This window comes from Lissotriton helveticus, chromosome 2_1 (assembly GCF_964261635.1).
Source record: "Lissotriton helveticus chromosome 2_1, aLisHel1.1, whole genome shotgun sequence".
Classification (NCBI taxonomy): domain Eukaryota; kingdom Metazoa; phylum Chordata; class Amphibia; order Caudata; family Salamandridae; genus Lissotriton; species Lissotriton helveticus.
This window is the reverse complement of record NC_136059.1, coordinates 1,552,350,591-1,552,368,273: the sequence shown is the minus strand read 5'-3', so window position 1 is coordinate 1,552,368,273 and position 17,683 is coordinate 1,552,350,591. Positions and strand designations below refer to the sequence as shown.

Sequence of the window (17,683 nt, the reverse complement as noted above, 5' to 3'; positions counted from 1 at the left end):
CACTGGCCCCGGTGTCACGCAGGGCCTCGGCCTTGCGTCCATTGATGCTCACCCATTGGCTGTACTTCCGAGTGTTGGCGGGCAGGGGAGTCCGCGGGACCATGTCTCTTCCTCCTAGGCATGCCAGGGTCATGGCGGCGGGTTCCCACTCGAACTGTTCCGACTCATAGGTCTCCGTGTCTTCGGAGACTTGTTCTTCTCCCAGGGCGGCGGCCGCCATCTGGCGGGGCCCGGGGGCCTGGTTCTTCGGGCAGGTCGGGTCACTGGCATAGTGGCCGACTCGCTGGCATCGATGACACGTCACGTTAGCTCGGAACCCCGGGCGCATCGGGGGGTTTCCCCGGCCTGCTGGAGCCGGGGTGGCGTTAGTGGGTGCGGCCGGGGCGGCGTCTCTGCCCCGGCCCGGGCCTCCTCCTCCTCCTCGGGGACGATGGTGACCTTGGTTGGTTCTGTTCTGCTCATTCGGCCCACTCCGGGCCACTCGGGTGCTCTCCCACCGGTCAGCCTCGGTGGCGAGCTGCCGGGGTTCAGTCAATTTACTGTCGAGGAGGTGCTGCCTGAGCTCGACAAAGCAGTTGTTGGAGAGGTGCTCCCATGCAATGAGATTGAAGAGTTGTTCGTAAGTGGTTACGTTGTTACCCTTGATCCACCCCTCGAAGGCTCGGCTGAAATAGTTCACGTATTCCAACCACGTCGTACCTGGGATCCGGGTGCAGTTGCGGAACCTCTGGCGGTACATTTCGGGTGTAAGTCCATATCGACTGAGGAGGGCGGCCTTCATATGGTCATAGGACGTCATTTGATGGTCCGGAAGCTGCAGCAGGGCATCACGACCCTCGTTGACGAATCTCCCCCATAGACCGGCTCCCCAGTCACTTCGAGCGACCCGGTGGGCGTTCATGGCAATCTCATAGGCTTTGAACCACTGCTGTATGTCGTCGTTCCGGTGATATTCTCGGACCACATCCTTGGGGATGTGGACCTTCTGCTCGGTAGGACCCGGGGGGTGCGGTTGCTCGGGCACCCCTAGGTTTTTGTTCAGTTTGCGTATTTCTATCTCCGCTAGTTTGCACTCGTGCTCGTATGCCAGTCTTTTTTCTTCGAGGTCTCTCTGTCTCTGTTTTTCCTCTCGCTCTTCTCTGAGCCGTAAGTGTTCTAAGTTTATTTTTTGTTCCGCCAGTTTCAATTCTCCGTCTAATCTGAGTCGTGCCAAGTCTAACTCGTGTAATCTATTTTTTTCCCGCTCCTGGATCTCTTCATGGGAGGGGCCTGGTCTCCGTTCCTCCGTCCGGGTGGTGTTGACTTCCGGGGCTGCGGGGTCCCGGGGGGTTGCGGTATTTGTCTCTGTCCAGGCCTCTAGGGCGTTTTTGAAGTCTTCTTTTGTGCTTAGCCCGGTGGTAGCAATGCCTAAGTCCATGCAAAATTGTTTGAGCTCTCGGTGGTTGTATTCTTCCAGCTTTTCCATCTGGAACTTCTCCGCCGATCCGCTCTCTTTGGTCGTCATTGTGGTTTTAGTCGTAGGGTGAGTTACTGTCTGTACGGTACGCGTTGGTTCGGATCGCGCCGCTAGCCACCAATGTTAGACGGGGACCGGGAGGGTCGGCCGAGCACAGTGATCGCACAGACAGGTAACTTCCCCCCCACAGATGGACACCACACAAAGCTTATGGTAACACCTTTTATAGGCACTTCGGGTAGTAGAGTGGTACGATACAGGGCGATCAGGACACGATGATCCTCTCAATTCTAGTCTCTAGTAAGGGAAGGGGGTAGCGGGACAGTCTTGGTACCCACGGGTACGGGTGTGTAACGGTGATAGCTCACAATCCTCGAGCTCGGTGTTCGGATGGGTCAGACCGCGGCAGCGCCGGCAGGTCCCGAAGAGGTCGTAGGTGGCACGGGCCGCGGCAGCGCCAGCAGGTCCCAACGAGGATGAAGGTTACAACGGGCCGCGGCAGCGCCAGCAGGTCCCACGAGAATGCAGGTTGCAACGGGCCGCGGCAGCGCCAGCAGGTCCCACGAGGATGAAGGTTGCAGAGGGCCGCGGCAGCGCCAGCAGGTCCCACGAGGATGAAGGTTGCAGAGGGCCGCGGCAGCGCCAGCAGGCAGGACAATAGTTCACAAGGCAGGGCTGTGGCAGCGCCAACAGTCCGTCAAGGATGAGTTTGTCGCGGTGTCTCTCGACTCCAGGATACAACTGCCTTCCTGTCCTGGGGCTGCCTCAGTTATAGGTCTGGCGCCCTTTGATGTCCGGACCCTCGCTCTTGGAGGTCGGGAGGTCTGGGATGAGGGAGTCCAGACACCCAGCAGGGGGGTGGAGCCAGCGCCCGAGGAGGCTGGGGGTGCTCGGCACCTGGCGGGGGAGAGCCATCGACACTTCGTACTCCCATTGACCTGCCAAGTGGGCCGTTCACCTCCTGGGTGGAGGGTGGTGCCGGGATGTCGGGGCCTGGCCAGGCCCAGGGTTGGGGTCGGGCTGAGGCCGCACGGCCGCGTGGTGCCGTGTCCAAGATGGCGGCTGGGCCGGGCAATGGTGCTGACGGTGGCCCGGGCCCTGTCCTGCGGGGAGGGAGCGAGCCCTTCATGTGGCCTGTCCAACAAATGCCATTAGCTCTGACTCAAATAAATCCGAGGCCTATTGCATTTCCAATGCTTGTTAGGTTTGGTGTTAACTGAGAGCTTTTGATTTTCCTAAAATTATATGTATAATATACTTTCTTAAACGGTCAACCATTGATCTGTTATTGTGTCATTCACATTTTTCTTCTGCCAGCTAAAGCATTCATCATTGGGCAGTTCAGCCATTGGCTAACTTCCCAATCAGTGATCTCATTCTGCTCTTTCTCAAAGGTCATATACACACTCAAATTAGGTTCTATAAATGCCAGGGGCGACTATTGCAATGTGTGCTTTTTGAGACCCAGAAATATTTTTTGCTTTTAGCCAATGCTTTTTTTTTAAGATTGATGAGAGCCCAGTGGGTTCCTCAACAATAACATTTTGCATCAAAACAGGCTGAATAAAATAAGCATTGACAGCGCAAAAAAAGCTGGGGGCTAACACCAGATTTATTGGCTTTGCCAATGCTTGTATCTTTTATTGCTTCATTTTCTTCCTTTTCTCTTCCTCCTACTTTTCCCATTCCTTTGTCTCCTACTCAGTCTGCTTCTTGAGCTTTCCTTTCACTGCAAATTTCTTCCTCTTCATGCTTCTGTCTCTCATCTTTCCCTCCTCTGTCGGTTTGTATTTTGCTATCTCCTCTTAGTGCATCTTGCTTCATGACTTTGTCTTTCTCTTTCCATAGCTGTCTCTTGTTTTGTCGCAGGACAGCTAACATCTTCATACTCACACCATGTAATCCTTAATATAATAGGGGGAAGTGTACAGGCAGCTGCACTAGGGCAGAACATAAGATGTGTCACCTCCAGGGGCTTAATTTCAGCGTGTGGTTGCAGGTTATTCAGGGCAATCACTTAATCTCCCTGTGCCCCAAAAAAGTGTCCTTGTGTAATGTAACTGATGCTCTTGTAAAGTGCTCCAATAACTTCATGTTGAGTTTGCGCTGTATAAAACTGGGGAAAAAACAGTTTGTCATCAGACCCAGAGTGAACAACATACAAAAGAGAAAGAATAAGAAGGGGGAAGAGAAAGATGGAAAAACCAAGCCAAAGGGAGAAAGCAGTACCCAGCCAGCATGAGCTAAAGGGGCAGGAGATGTCCCAAAGCCCTGTGATGTGCAGCAAAAGCAAAACAAAAATGAAAAAAAGGCATGATGACATGGCCTCTGATTCCGAATGCATGTGCAGGCATGATGACATATGCACAGGCGTATGTCATCACACTTGTGTGTGTCTAAAAAATGAAATGGGTGGCATTCGTATTATATTTACTGATCCACTATAGCGGACACCACTTGGATTGGTAAGTAAAAACAAATAACATTTTTATTTGTGCAAAATAATGTTTTGGCAGGTGGAAAGACCTAGCAGTAAATGACCGCTTCTGGCCCTCACAAAAATCAAAATGAAAACATATTATTTAAAGAATTATGAAGGGTGGGGGATCAACGGAGGAACAGGTTTGGAGAGGAAGGGTCAAGGAAAGGGTGGTGGGTGGGGTCAAGGGCGCAATGGAGGCATGCTAAAGCTCTCTTTGGAATGTGGAGCAACCTGGCAGCAAATGGCAGCTACCACTCCTTTCTAAAAATGTACATTTACATTTTTTGATTTAAAGAACCACAAGGAGTAGGGGGGAGCAACAAAGCTCTGAGTGAGGGTTGGTTGAAAGGAAAGCACTGGGGACAGGTATTTGAGGGGAGGAAGCAGCACACAAGAGAGCAAGAAAACACATGCACTATCAAGGTGTGGTGAATGGAAAAGAAAAAAAGTAGGGGCATATTATCAAGGGGGTTTATCTCCGCTTTCTTGGCTTTAAAAGCCAAGAAAGCGGAGATAAAATTATCTCCCTATTACCTAGCTGTCGCTAACAACAGTTAGCGACAGTTAGTAGGAGATAGCGACCATCTTGGGCCCCGCTTTGCATGTCAGTGAAATTTATCACTAATGACATGCAAAGTGCTCGTGCCAAGATGTTAGCAACTGGAAACAGTCGCTAACATCGCTATCTCCTATTACCAACTTTTGGAGATATTCGCGCTAAGCGCGAATATCTCCAAAAGCTAACACCTGCCCCTGAGCAGTTCTTAGCCATGTTATCCAATGGTAGGTGGATAACATGGCTAAGAGCATTAGCTCGGTAATGCATGAATATCGCGGACTTTTCAGCGATATTCATGCATTTCGGACGATTTTTATCGCTTAGTAGATAAACCTTGATAATAGCAAGGTTCCTAAGTGATAAAAATCGCCGCAGCCCGGCGATAAAAATATTGCCGCTAAGCCAACATAGCGATAATTATCGCTAGTTGTTGGTAATATGCCCCGTAATTCCTTAAACGCGGCTTGGCCGATCAAAAGGATGTTAAAGAGACTATGCTCCAGGGGAAGGACAAATAGAAGATGTGGAAGACAAGCCATCGAATTAGAAACAAGCAAATTAGAGAGTCAATAAAGCCAACCAATAGTAGGCAATGTTGTACAGTTTCCACTTTCTCAGTAGAAAATATTCATTTGTTGGACAACATAAACGCTGGGTTGGTGCCAGACTGATTCTATGCACCCCCTCAGGATATGTTGACATATAGACCAGCAAGCTCACAGTGCCGCCATATGCACCCCTAAACCTAGTAAGGTATGGTTTGGGCAACCTCAGAACATGACATCCCTGACTCCCCAAGGAATTGTGGTAGCAGCTCTAGAACCTCTTCACTCAGTCACTCGTGCATATGCAGAAAGGTGCACAAGAAATATACAAAGAGTTGTTTCAGTATTTATCGAACCATTGTGATTCTTGTATAAAAGATAAGCGCTGCAATGATTAATAGACAGAAGCAGATAAAAATGATTAGAATAACTTTACCACTTTTGACTTTTCAACATTGACTAGTGTAAAGTTACTCTAAAGTGTAGGATTGCATGTCAATAAAAGGGGGGGGGGGGGAATTAGTCAAAAGTCAAAAACAACTGTAAAGTCACCACTAGTAGTGACTACAACTGCCTTTTATGTTCTGCACACTTGGGAAAGCCCCGTGCAAACTGTACAGAGACCTCCCTATGGTAAAGTACAGGGAACTTTTGAGAAATATATTAAAGTTTAAAAAATAAATAAAATATTTGTAAGTTAAATGTTAAAGTAAAATAATTTTATATTTGTATTTTAAATGTAGAATAATGTGTGAACGTTGTGGTGGAGACAACACATTCCGATGTTTTATATTTTTTCTAACCACCGAAACCAGTAACGTTAGTGCGGTCACCCTTGGTGCTGTGCACCATGTGCTACAGATTCACATGGCGATTGTTCTCAGTAGCGCTATTTTAGCAATGGAAAGTTAGGAAGCAAACTTTGATTTTAAAACCACACGAGAAACCAACAACCCCCCCACTGTAAGCTCTGTTGACTACGTCGTTGTTTGAAGTCCAATTCTGGTGCATCTTTGATGTGCTTTGGTTTTATCACACATCTCTTCCTGCTGGGTTGTTTTGAGTTCCAGGAACACTGCATTCATTTATGCCGATTTTTTTGCAACTTCAGCCAAAAAACAAAAAAGGCCTGCACCCTATATTACCTGCTCCAAAAGTGGCATCAGTAAATCAAACATATGGATTGACTAATGGTTTCATTGGAAAACAATTCGGGACTTTTAGCCTCTATTTGATTGAAATTTAAGGTGACAAACTCACTCCACATAAGTATGGCCACTGTCTCCAGTCCTGACCTGTTCACTTACAAATCACCCTTTTCAGATGCGTGAATGTAATAAGCAAGGCTATAACACCCAGAATGCATTAGGCGGTCACACAAGCAGTCAGCACTTTGAAACAGTGTCCCTAATGATTTGGGAGGAAGAGGCCATTCCTCTAGAAAATTGAAGGAAAGGCGGAGAGCGTGTTCTGCAAAGCGCTTAAACGCTGTGGTCGTAGGCAGTCAAGTAGTGCCTTTCCCTGTCTGCCAATCTGCTTAATCTTCAGTCAAGCCTTCGGCCTTGGTCTACCTGTGAAACTAAGTCAATGAATTAGAACTCAATCAGTCCTTCACAATTCCAATTGTAGGGTTTTGTTCAATTTCTTTTTTTTTTTTGCACCTATGCTTTTTCACGTAATATTTTCATGCAGGGAAATGGTTTGACTGGTAAATGTCATTTAGAAACTGTGAAACTGACGTTTGTCAAGACCACCAATCCACAGCCCTCTATCTGATCCACCGTATGGCAGCCAGATGTGCTGGGACCTATCCCAACGCCCCATAACTAAAATCGAAAACCTAGGAATTTGGTTTGACAATAATCTCACTTTTGATCATCAGATAGTCAACCTTGTAGGGGTCTGTTTTGGCGTCCTAAAGATGCTTGGTAAGATCCTGGGATTACTCCCGGACACTGCCAAAAATACAGTGGTCCAAGCTTTAATGGTGTCCAGGTTGGACTACTGCAATGTGCTGTACCTGTGAGCTACCCAAGGCACTATGAGACCTCTCCAATGTGATCAGAATGCTGTGTCTAGAATGCTCCTTAACATCCCTACACTGGCTCCAAATGGGGGAAAGAATCTCTTTTAAAGCACTTTGCTTCTGACACATGATTATGAATTTGAGGGACCCCCGTAACCTAAACCCACTGATCAAACCATACCTTCCTAATCCCTGTTTGAGAACGTTGGACGCTCCAGTGGCTATAGTCCCTAGGATAACCAGAACATGCATGGGAGGTTGCTCCTTCAGCTATCAAGCGATCAAAAGTGTGGAACTCGTTCCATGTCGAGCTAAGGCAGGACCAATCCACAACAATCTCTGGAAGAAACTTAAAACTTGTTTTTTTAGACAATTGTAATATCTTTTTTGTTAGGTGGTCTGCACCGGTCGCCGTTGAAGTGTGGAATCTTAGCGCGGGGACATTCCGTTGGAGTAACCATTGCGCTTTACAAATGAGATTACCTAACATATCATCAGACAATTATATACCAAAAGAACACGGGAAATATAATGTGGGGTCAAAATATTGAGGCCTAAATATCTAGAAGCAAATCATCAAGAAGGTAAGTGCTTATAGCTGAGTAAAGATTCACTATTCTTAACTAAACATACTGAATTTATATAATTGAGGAGCATATATATCCTTAACTCGTCGATAATTCAATCCTTGATATTTTGGCACATCACTATTTCCCACACGATATTCAGGTTGAACATCCCAATGATTCTGCGTCAGCTAGAATGGGGTTAGGTATTTACCGCCCCAGGTAAATACTCATAGCTCAGGCTGAGGTATATACTAAAGGCAGAAAATGCCTCATATTTGGAGCTGAAGCTCGGAAAATGGGGAATTACATATGAATGTAATTGTTTTCCCCATATGTTCCCCTGGTAAATTTCAGCAGGTGACACCTGCTGATATTTACCCTGGGAACATTGTGCTAGGGATGTGAAGGTGTGGTTATGACTGCGTTGTTGACTAGTCTCTAAACTCCTGTTTGTGCAGTAACCAGAATTTAGGTCTGGTCTCATTATCAGTACCACAGTATCACAGGAATGAAGACAAGTCTGGTTTGTGTGAGAAGCCAAAGCAGCCTGTCAGTTTTCTCGGATCAGCCCCTGCCTGGCCATGGGAGGCTGGAAACGCTTGCTTGCTGCTTTTGTAACTGGGGGCCGATATAGCAGCATTGCTGCAAAACCGGCCTCCAATAAGAAAACCGGCCCCCGCTCCTGCAAACCGGCCCTCACCCTTCCAGCTTCCCAGGGAAACACCTGATGCCTGTTACAGCCAGACCGGCCCTGATCGGGATGTGATAAAACGGACCTTAATCTGTACTTTTTGACAAACTGAAATTGTTTGCTGTATGTGCGGAAACTGTAGAACAGGCTAGGCGGTCTTCCAGGCAATGGTCCATTTTGTTCTAGTCCATTCATGCTCTAGGATGAACCGTGAGCTTTTGCTCTATGTAAAATATATTATCTTCAGGTTAATATTGGAGTTAGACTACTGGTTGAGATGCAATATTGTTGCATTTAGGTGACACAAACTCGTTCTTGTTCATGAGAGGTTCTTCGTCTGAAAGAAGCTGTACAAGAGGTTGAAGTGAGCGGGATCTATTGGGAATTACATTCTCAAGCTTTTTATTTTATTTTACCAAAACCTTTCTCATACTTTTTGCAAATAGTTACTGTGCCCTTGGGTTTCCCCAGGCAGAAAGGGAAAGAGGGGTCTCCTGTACCGTTCTGGACGGGCAGCTAAAGACAAGCCTTCTCTACACGATGGCTGCTATCTGAAAGAAATGCAAATTTGTGCAACTGGCTAACCAGCAGATCTAACGGCTGCTTGGGAGCCAGTACAGGCTTTCATTGATGGCGCCATTTTAAGCTTCGTGGTAACACATAGTTATTCATTTTGCAAGTAACCACTTATGGAATGTGTCATTTTGGTATACACCTATAAAAAATCAGGTTTGCACTAGCTAGAGTCTGATTGATATTACTAAAAAGATAACTTGCGAAAGCACTGTAAGCACCTAAACACTGAAGCAGTTTTCATATTTCGGGATAGCCTCTCTTCTACTATGTGTAACTCATTTTTTAAGGCTCCAGCAGTCTATTATATACTGTGTGCAATTAATTTGTTAAACTATTGATTTACATATTCACAGTGCTTCCTGATACAGGCTGTGACTTCATGGCACTATAAATATACGTGTTAATATTTCCCAGTTTGTCTACCAAGATCCAAATCAGTGATCTTCCTGTTAGGCACACAGGCTCGAGACTGGATCACTTCCTACCTTCGAAACAGAACTAATGTCATCCATACCCCACATTTCTCATCCAAACCATAGTCCACAAAAGCAGGGGTCCCGCAAGGCTCTATCATCTCGCCCATGCTTTTCAACATCTATATGAAGTCAGTACCAGTACTGATCAATCAATTTCACTTCACGTGATATAACTATGCAGATGACACAAAAATACTCCTTCAACTGGAATGCCCTAAAGACATTGGAAACTCCCCAATTTTCAGTTGTCTCAGAGACGTGGATCAGTGGATGACTTGGAGCCACCTCAAATTGAATGCTTCCAAAACGGAAATATTCATGTGTGGCGATTGGAAACATTATGACCCGCTTGCCGCCTGGCCTGATGAACTGGAATTACCACCTAAAGTATCGAAAAAAGTAAGAAACCTCGAAATGACCATGGACTCCGAGCTACCGATGAATGCCCAAGTGGACAAACTAGCAACATCAAGCTTTGTCACTATAAAAACGCTGTGACAAATTTTGCCTCATTTGGGATTTCCACACAAGGTCCAAGCTACCATCTCCCTTGTTCTGTCCAAACTCGATTACGACAATAGCCTCTACCACGGATCACCTTTAACGACCTTGTAAAGAATACAATGGATTCAGTACTCGGCTGCCAGACTAATTTTGCCTATCAAACCGCGAGACTACATCTCACCTGCCTTGAAAGCCCTGCATTGGTTACCGGTTGCCAGAAGATCCACGTTCAAGCTGCTTTGTATCACCCACAAAGCAATACATGGAATGGGACCACACTTCATCAGCAATAAAATCACCAAACATATTCAACAAAGGAACCTCCGCTCTAAAATGGCACCTCGCCTTGTAGTATGGTTTATGGGCCCCTTTTTGTGTGCATGTTAAGTTAGCATGGCTTATTAGAAGTTTAAACGCCATTTTACCTTTGCTGCTTTTTGCACACAACACTGCTTAGCTGTTTTTGCAAAGCTAGCTTTCATGAAGGTCTATACATGAGAAAGGGTTTGTTTTTTGAGCTCTCTAGACATACATCGTGCCCCCAGTCTGTACAGTGAGTGCTGAGCCGTCAAGGTTATCATAACATGAGAGCCTGTTTATCGGCATGTCCGTGTAACACATTCTAGACACAACATTTTGGCAGCTGCAAGCCGAGTAGGATTCCGGCGCCTTTATCATAGCACACTTGCCATAATTTCACACACTTGGAAGATTCCAGGGATACAGAGAGACTAGCCGATCCAGATGGAATTTACACTTACTGAGCTGACAGTTAATGGGGTCCCCCAAAACAAGCTCAAGAGACCTTCTATAGTTTTATAATACATAGTTCCTATATAGGGAGGGTGTTAAAACTAGGCGCTATATCACCTGTTTGCACTATCATTGTAATATGATTCCTCCTTTTGTATTTTATGAAGTTGTAACCATGCTGACCATATTATTTTTATTCATATGTCTGCTTATGTTGGCTAAGATACTGCGCATGAGATCACGTCGTTAAAATAAATATTTTAACCTTACTGTGTCTCTTATTTACTCCTGTTGTGGACTGGTATGAGAGTATAACAAAAGAGTGTTCTCGCTTCCCACCATTCCTGAGATGGTCATAAGTTGCATGTTCTAGGTTGTCTAATCATAGGTTACTTTGCTATAGGACGAAGAGCTAATGAGACACTGATTGTTAGCTGGTTGGGGTTTCTAGGTATTGAGGTGAGTTTCTGGTACACCAGTAATCACTAATGTGCTAGGTCTCTGTGCACAGTTCTGTGTATGAGCAGAAATCCTTGCAACAGCCTCGAAATCCCAAGATACAAGAAAAAAAACATAAGTGGCACATCCTTCTCTGTTCCAACAGCCAAACTATGGAACTCTTTGCTCCCCAACATAAGATCCACGGACAGCACCTTATCTTCAGAAAACTACTCAAGAATTGGCTCTTCCCCACATAAGCACCATAAGCAAACAGAAATTTACAGCATACCCCTCTGTATATAATCATTTATTTGTACTATAGATATGTACCTATCTTTGTGTATTGCTTTGTATAAACATGAATAATTATGTTTAAAAAAACATATTTTAAATAAAGTACAATAACACTTGAAAACCGGAGTTTATCTGGTGCAGCTTTGGTCAACATGTACTTCTTCCATTGTGCATCTATGTACCTTCCACGTACTTGGATCTGTGTGTTTGTTACTTTCCTCCTGAAAAGCATATCCAATGCACTACCCTATTTCTCATCCTGTGCCTCTATGAATATCTTTAATCTACATATACCTACCGCCTTTATGCATCTATATACTTTCAATGTACTTACGGATCTATATATTTATCACGTTCTTCTAATTCAGCATATCCAATGCACTACCCTATTTCTCACCCTATACTTCTCTCAATATATCTTCTAACCCAACTTTCTGACTCATCTCAAACTTCTTTCTACTACTCTTTCCAATGCGCTACCCTATTTCCCACCCTATACATCTATCAATATATCCTCTACGCCCACTCTCTCATTTATCCAAAACCCCATAACACTACTATGATCCCCAAAATAACCCTTTCTAGACTTTCCATTACTCTACCCTTCTTGCATCATCTGACACCTCTTTTACTATACTGATCCCCTAAAACAAACCTTTCTAAACTCTTCCCTCTGACTCTTCCCCTCCACAACCTCTTTTTACTCATCCAAAAGCTTCCTCCTACTGCTATGACCTCAAAAAACAAAAAACAAAAATCCTTCACTCTCCTATCCCTCCCCTATCCTTTTCAATCAAAATATCAGACTAACATGTTCACTTCTCAAATTTTATATTCCACTATATTAATTCACCACCAATCCTTTATGGGTCCCAGAGTAGCATGCTACTCACCCAAAAATTGCTTCAACACTTCAGAGGTAAGCAAGCATTATATAAATGCAAACCTTTTTCCCTCTTCAATTCCTCCTCTACCTTTCTCTATCCAACTGAATAACACATCCACCACTCAAACTACTTTCATATTTCACTATACTAATTTTCAACACTAATCATTGAAGGGTTCCGGAGTAGCGTGCTACTCGCCAATAAAGCGCCTCAACACCCCATGAGGGTTACAAGCGCTATATAAATCCAAACCTTTTCCCTTTTCTACCCCTCCCCAACCCTTCTCAATCCAAATAACTGACTAACATATCCACCACTCAAATTACTTTCATATTTCCCTATACTAATTAAACACTAATCCTTATGGGTTCCAGAGTAGCGTGCTACTCACCAAAAAAAGTGCTTTAAACCCCTTCAGGGGTAGCAAGCTCTATATAAATACAAACCTCTGTCCCTCTTCTATCCTGCCGCTACCCTTCTTTATCCAAATAACTGAATAACATATCCACCACTGAAATTACTTCATATTTCACTGTACTAATTTTCAACACTAATCCTTTATGGGTTCTGGAGTAGCGTGCTATTTGCCAGAAAAGCGCTACAACACCCCTTCAGGGGTAACAAGCGCTATATGAATGCAAACCTTTCTCCCCCTTCTATCCCTCCGCTATCCTTCTCACTTCAAATAACTGACTATTATCCACCACTCAAACTACTTTCATATTTCACCTTACAAATTCACCACTAATCCTTTATGGGTTTACGGAGTAGCGTGCTACTGCCTCCCCCCCCCCACCCCAAATGAAAGGTGCTACAACACCCCATCAGGGGTAACAAGCACTATATAAATACAAACCTTTTTTCCTCTTCTATCCTTCCGCATCCAAATAACTGACTAACCTATCCACCACTTTAAATACTTTCATATTTCACTATACCTATTCAACACTAATCCTTTATGGGTCCCGGAGTAGCGTGCTACTCGCCGAGAAAGAGCTTCGATGCCTCGTATGGGGTAGGAAGTGCTATATAAATGCAATTATAATACAATACATCTGAATCATTGGCATAATGCAAAATTAGCAGGCCCTCCTGCAGAATATGAAGAGGGGCCCCTTAGTCACCCATATGTCACTGATATTCATAGGCCTTGGGCTGAAAGGGGGGCCTGAAAAATTGGGGGCCCTTCTGCGCCACAGGGGCTTGTGTTACACCCTTGATCTGACAGGATCGCATTAACCAGCTGAGCTTTCCACGCAGAACAAAGATTTTCCCAGAGAGTAGTCTAATTAGCATTGACTTTTCATTTTAGGTATGTACGTCATATTTAGGTGACATGCCCCAAAAATGGTTACAGAATATTTCTCTCTTTTTAGTCGAGGATCTGACCCCGCCCACTCTCACTGACCCAGCCCCATTGCACTCATGATCACATTTCCCCATATTTTATGAGTTTGGATCGCTAAGAACGACAGGCAATGCATGTAACATATTTTTTGTAAGATTTTCATATTTTTAAAATAGTAATGAGATATGTGCCTACTAAAAGTGAGGGCAGGGGTCTTGTAATATATTGTGAGTTATGATTGACAGTTAACGGTGCAAACAGTATACAACATGCAGTAGCGATAATTGTATGCGTGCGGGTGCAAAGTTTGAATAACTTGAACTGTTCTTCTGTTTTCATAGGGTCCTGGCAAGTGTAGGGAAGGAGCTGAAGGATAACTTCCATGTCGCATTAGCCCAGCGTGAAGAAGCCAACCGCAATGGGAAATTGTCTGTGAGTACCCAAAGACCGGCTGTTGTGGCCTGGTGATATCTGTGTCAGCGTCGTAACGGGCCCCGAGCTCCAGAGGGTGCCCTCTGGCACTGTGCATGGGTGGGGGCCCCTGGCCTGAGCGCTCCTGACTGGGGATGGGGGCTTCCATGTAGTTTACAAAGGGGCCCCCTCAAGTTTCGTCATGCCACTGGTCTGTGTTGGCTTGGCAGATTGCTGTTTATTTTATCTATTTATTTAATTTTAAAGGCTCTATGTTTAAAATTGAGTATAACTTTGAATGTGAATGCACTGGAAAACCATCAATTATGTGAGGAAATAGCTGTTCGCTGCGGAATTTTAGGCACAACTGTTAACCTCATTGATGCTGATGACGGCTCCCGGCCGTCATGAGTCACGAAGGGCGTGTGCTGATGACGGCCGGGAGCCGTCATGACCATGCCCGCGATCGGAATGCTCAGCACTGCGGCGGAATTTGCGCCACAGTGATGAGGTTAAATGACAAAGGTACTTCACTGTGTAAATATGTGTATCCATTCAGTAATTTACTATTGTCTATCGGTGGTGCTAATAATACAACACAACGTTTTTTCACCGTGCGACCAAACTACTAAAAAAAATAAGCTGAATAAAACCTGAGCTTGCTTTTTTTGTTTTTTGTTTTTTTACTTCCGTAATTTTTTATTGAAAATAAAGAGCATATTTACATGGTACTGGGTGAAGAACACATGGGGAAAGAGAAAGAAGAAAAAGCGCCGGGGGGGGGGGGGTTGTCAAGCATTGTATACATTGGCTTTAATTAGTTTGGCTCTTGACAGTCCATTCTGCAATTTGTTACATCTTCTTCTCTCCGTTCTTGCACGTTCCAGTTTCCCCCGTGTCCCTTTGCCACCGGTATGGTTATCTTTCCGCCCCCCTGGTGATGTGAGGAGATAGAAGATCAAAAGAAAAAGAGAGACGTTTTTGACTGGAGCATGCAGCTTTAGGAAAGCAGAAAAATGTGTAAACTGCAAAAGTTTAGTTGTTGTTATTGTTGGTTGATATTTGGTAAATACAATAGTTGCCAATACCTTCAGCTGCTGGCACAGACGTTGGTTGATATATCTAGTACCATCGGCTCCTGGCACAGACTTTCCAGGCCACCAGATTCTGTTTTCTCTTTCGATTATTCGCCAGATACATCCGGAATTTGGACTTTTTGCTGATTAAATCAACTGCTTCTTCTGTCAATAGCGATAGTATTGTCTCAGGTAGATAGTAGAGGATGTGAATAGGGTCTAGTCACCTCTTAATTCCAAATTAACATGACATAACCAGTTCACAGTATTAGGAGTGAACTCAAATCTGACTGTATGTTCTGTCTCCTGATGTCTTTCCCAAAGCCCACTGGACGTTTGTATTCCATTAGAGGTTTTGTAGATTACCAACAAGTTAATTTCTGAACACATGGTAGTACTGAGGAGTGAGGTCCTTCACTGACCGTTTTTGGAAACGTGATCCCAGCCCACAATATTTAAACGGTTCCAAGTTTAAATATCGATGTAAAAATATCGATGTAAAAATATCGATAACAAAAATATCGTCTCCCTATACTTAAACAGGTAAGTACAATAATATTGACTCAAAAATATTGATGTAAAAAATATAGATGTAAAAAATATCGACTTTAAAAAATAACATAACTTTAAAAACATTATTTTAATATTATTAATGTTATTAACGAAATAAATTAAATGTAATATATATTTTAACTAATTATAATAAACTTAATTGAATAATTATAAACACAAAAAAATTACATATACATATATTTACTTAAATACATTTTATGAGCTATTATCTTTATTCAATTTATAAACTTTTTAAATTATATAAAAATTAAATAAACACATAAATATTTTAAAAGAAAATAACATATTCTATATTGAATTAACACATTAAACTACTTAAATAAGAATAATACATGCATTTAATAACAAAATAAAAACATTAGTAGTTAAAACGTTGGATAGCGAGGGGGAAAAAATTACTATTCCCACTCCTGTGAGTGCAACAGTAGGGAAAACGCTGGATAGCGTAGGAGTAAAAATTACTACTCCCACTCCAGTGAGTACAACAGTAGGGAAAGTGCTGGATAGCGGAGGAGTAAAAATTACTATTCCCACTCCAGTGAGTGCAACAGTAGGGAAAGCGCTGGATAGCATAGGGGTAAAAATTACTATTCCCACGCCAGTGAGTGCAACAAGAGGGAAGGAGCTGGATAGCGGAGGGGTAAAAATTACTATTCCAACTCCAGTGAGTGCAGCAGTAGGGAAAAAGTTGGATAGCGTAGGGGTAAAAATTACTATTCCCAATCCAGTGAGTGCAACAGTAGGGAAAGCGCTGGATAGCAAAGGCCTAAAATGTACTATTCCCACTCTAATGAGTGCAACAGTAGGGAAAGCGTTAGATAGCGGATGGGTAAAAATTACTATTACTACACCATATTACCAATTTGAAAAACAGCATCTCATGCTTACCCGTAATGCATGAGGAGAAGACCTCACCTCACCTGCCTGCGGCTCAGGAATGAGGAGGCACCGCTCTGTGAGAAAAAGTAAAAGGACCACACCTGTTAGGGTACCCTAATTATCTCTTATTACCTTAAGATGATAATATGGTGGATGGTGATTAGATACATCACTACTATGAACAGACTGTACATATTTGGTTTATAATGATGAGAGTTCTGATGTGCAGAGGATGTTAACCTCATAGATTAGGATTGGCTCTGTCTCAAGAGTAGACATATATATGTATGTTTTTGTTACAGGTGCCATTTGCATCACGTCACTTGCAGAGGATATGGTATACACCTACGACTTAGGGTGGTACGGTTGTATTGATTCCAACCGACTTATATTTAGATTTATATTATTTTCACTTTGCAGTAGCAATACTATCGTGGTCCTGAAGAAGGCAGAGGATTAGTTCTTTCCTCATTTTGCTGAAACATGTTGACCCATTTATTCATCACAACAGTTATTTGCTGAAAACTGTCCATTTGCACTGTTTTTAGATTTGAGCACTGAGAGATATCAATAAAAGTTTTTTTCTCTCACTGCCCAATTTTAAATCACTTTTTTTACATCATTTTTGCACTGCACATCTTACTTCCCACACTTAATAGTTGCTAACAACTGTCTGTCAAAAAGTAATAACGCGCTATTTTGAGGGCACAATTAATAACTCTTGATGAAAACATCTGCCCGCTCCCCTTTCCTTTTGAGAGGGTTGTAGCCCTTGGTGTCACTAGTGTGACGCTAGGAGGAGAGCCAGATGATGAAGCATGTCACCACTGGTGAGTGATGGGAATCCGTCCTTATAAATAGAACTTCAGAAGGTTTATGACAATAAGTAGTTTTCCTTTTGATAGTTAAGCAGAGGTTATCAATCACACTCTTTCAGGCTCTCTCTTGTCTGTTTATTTGCTTAGACCCGTGGATAGTATTGTGTAGTATCTGTTCTATATGGGAAGTATAGCCACGTTAGGTCTTAAAACATTCCCTTAGACCCTTACTTAATTAGTGTGTTTGTTGTTTTTTAAAAAATTACTATTCCCACTCCAGTGAATGCAACAGTAGGGAAAGCGCTGGATAGCGGAGGGG

At 43.6% G+C, this 17,683-nt stretch overlaps 1 protein-coding gene across 1 annotated transcript in view; it reads left to right on the top strand.

The window, feature by feature from the left end:
- CFAP299 (cilia and flagella associated protein 299) overlaps positions 1 to 17,683 on the top strand; it is a 2,020,143-nt gene that overhangs the window by 776,216 nt on the left and 1,226,244 nt on the right. The window contains exon 3 of the mRNA XM_078677578.1: positions 13,949 to 14,039. Coding sequence (XP_078533704.1) covers positions 13,949 to 14,039 — 91 coding nt within the window. The remainder of the gene's footprint in view (positions 1 to 13,948; positions 14,040 to 17,683) is intronic.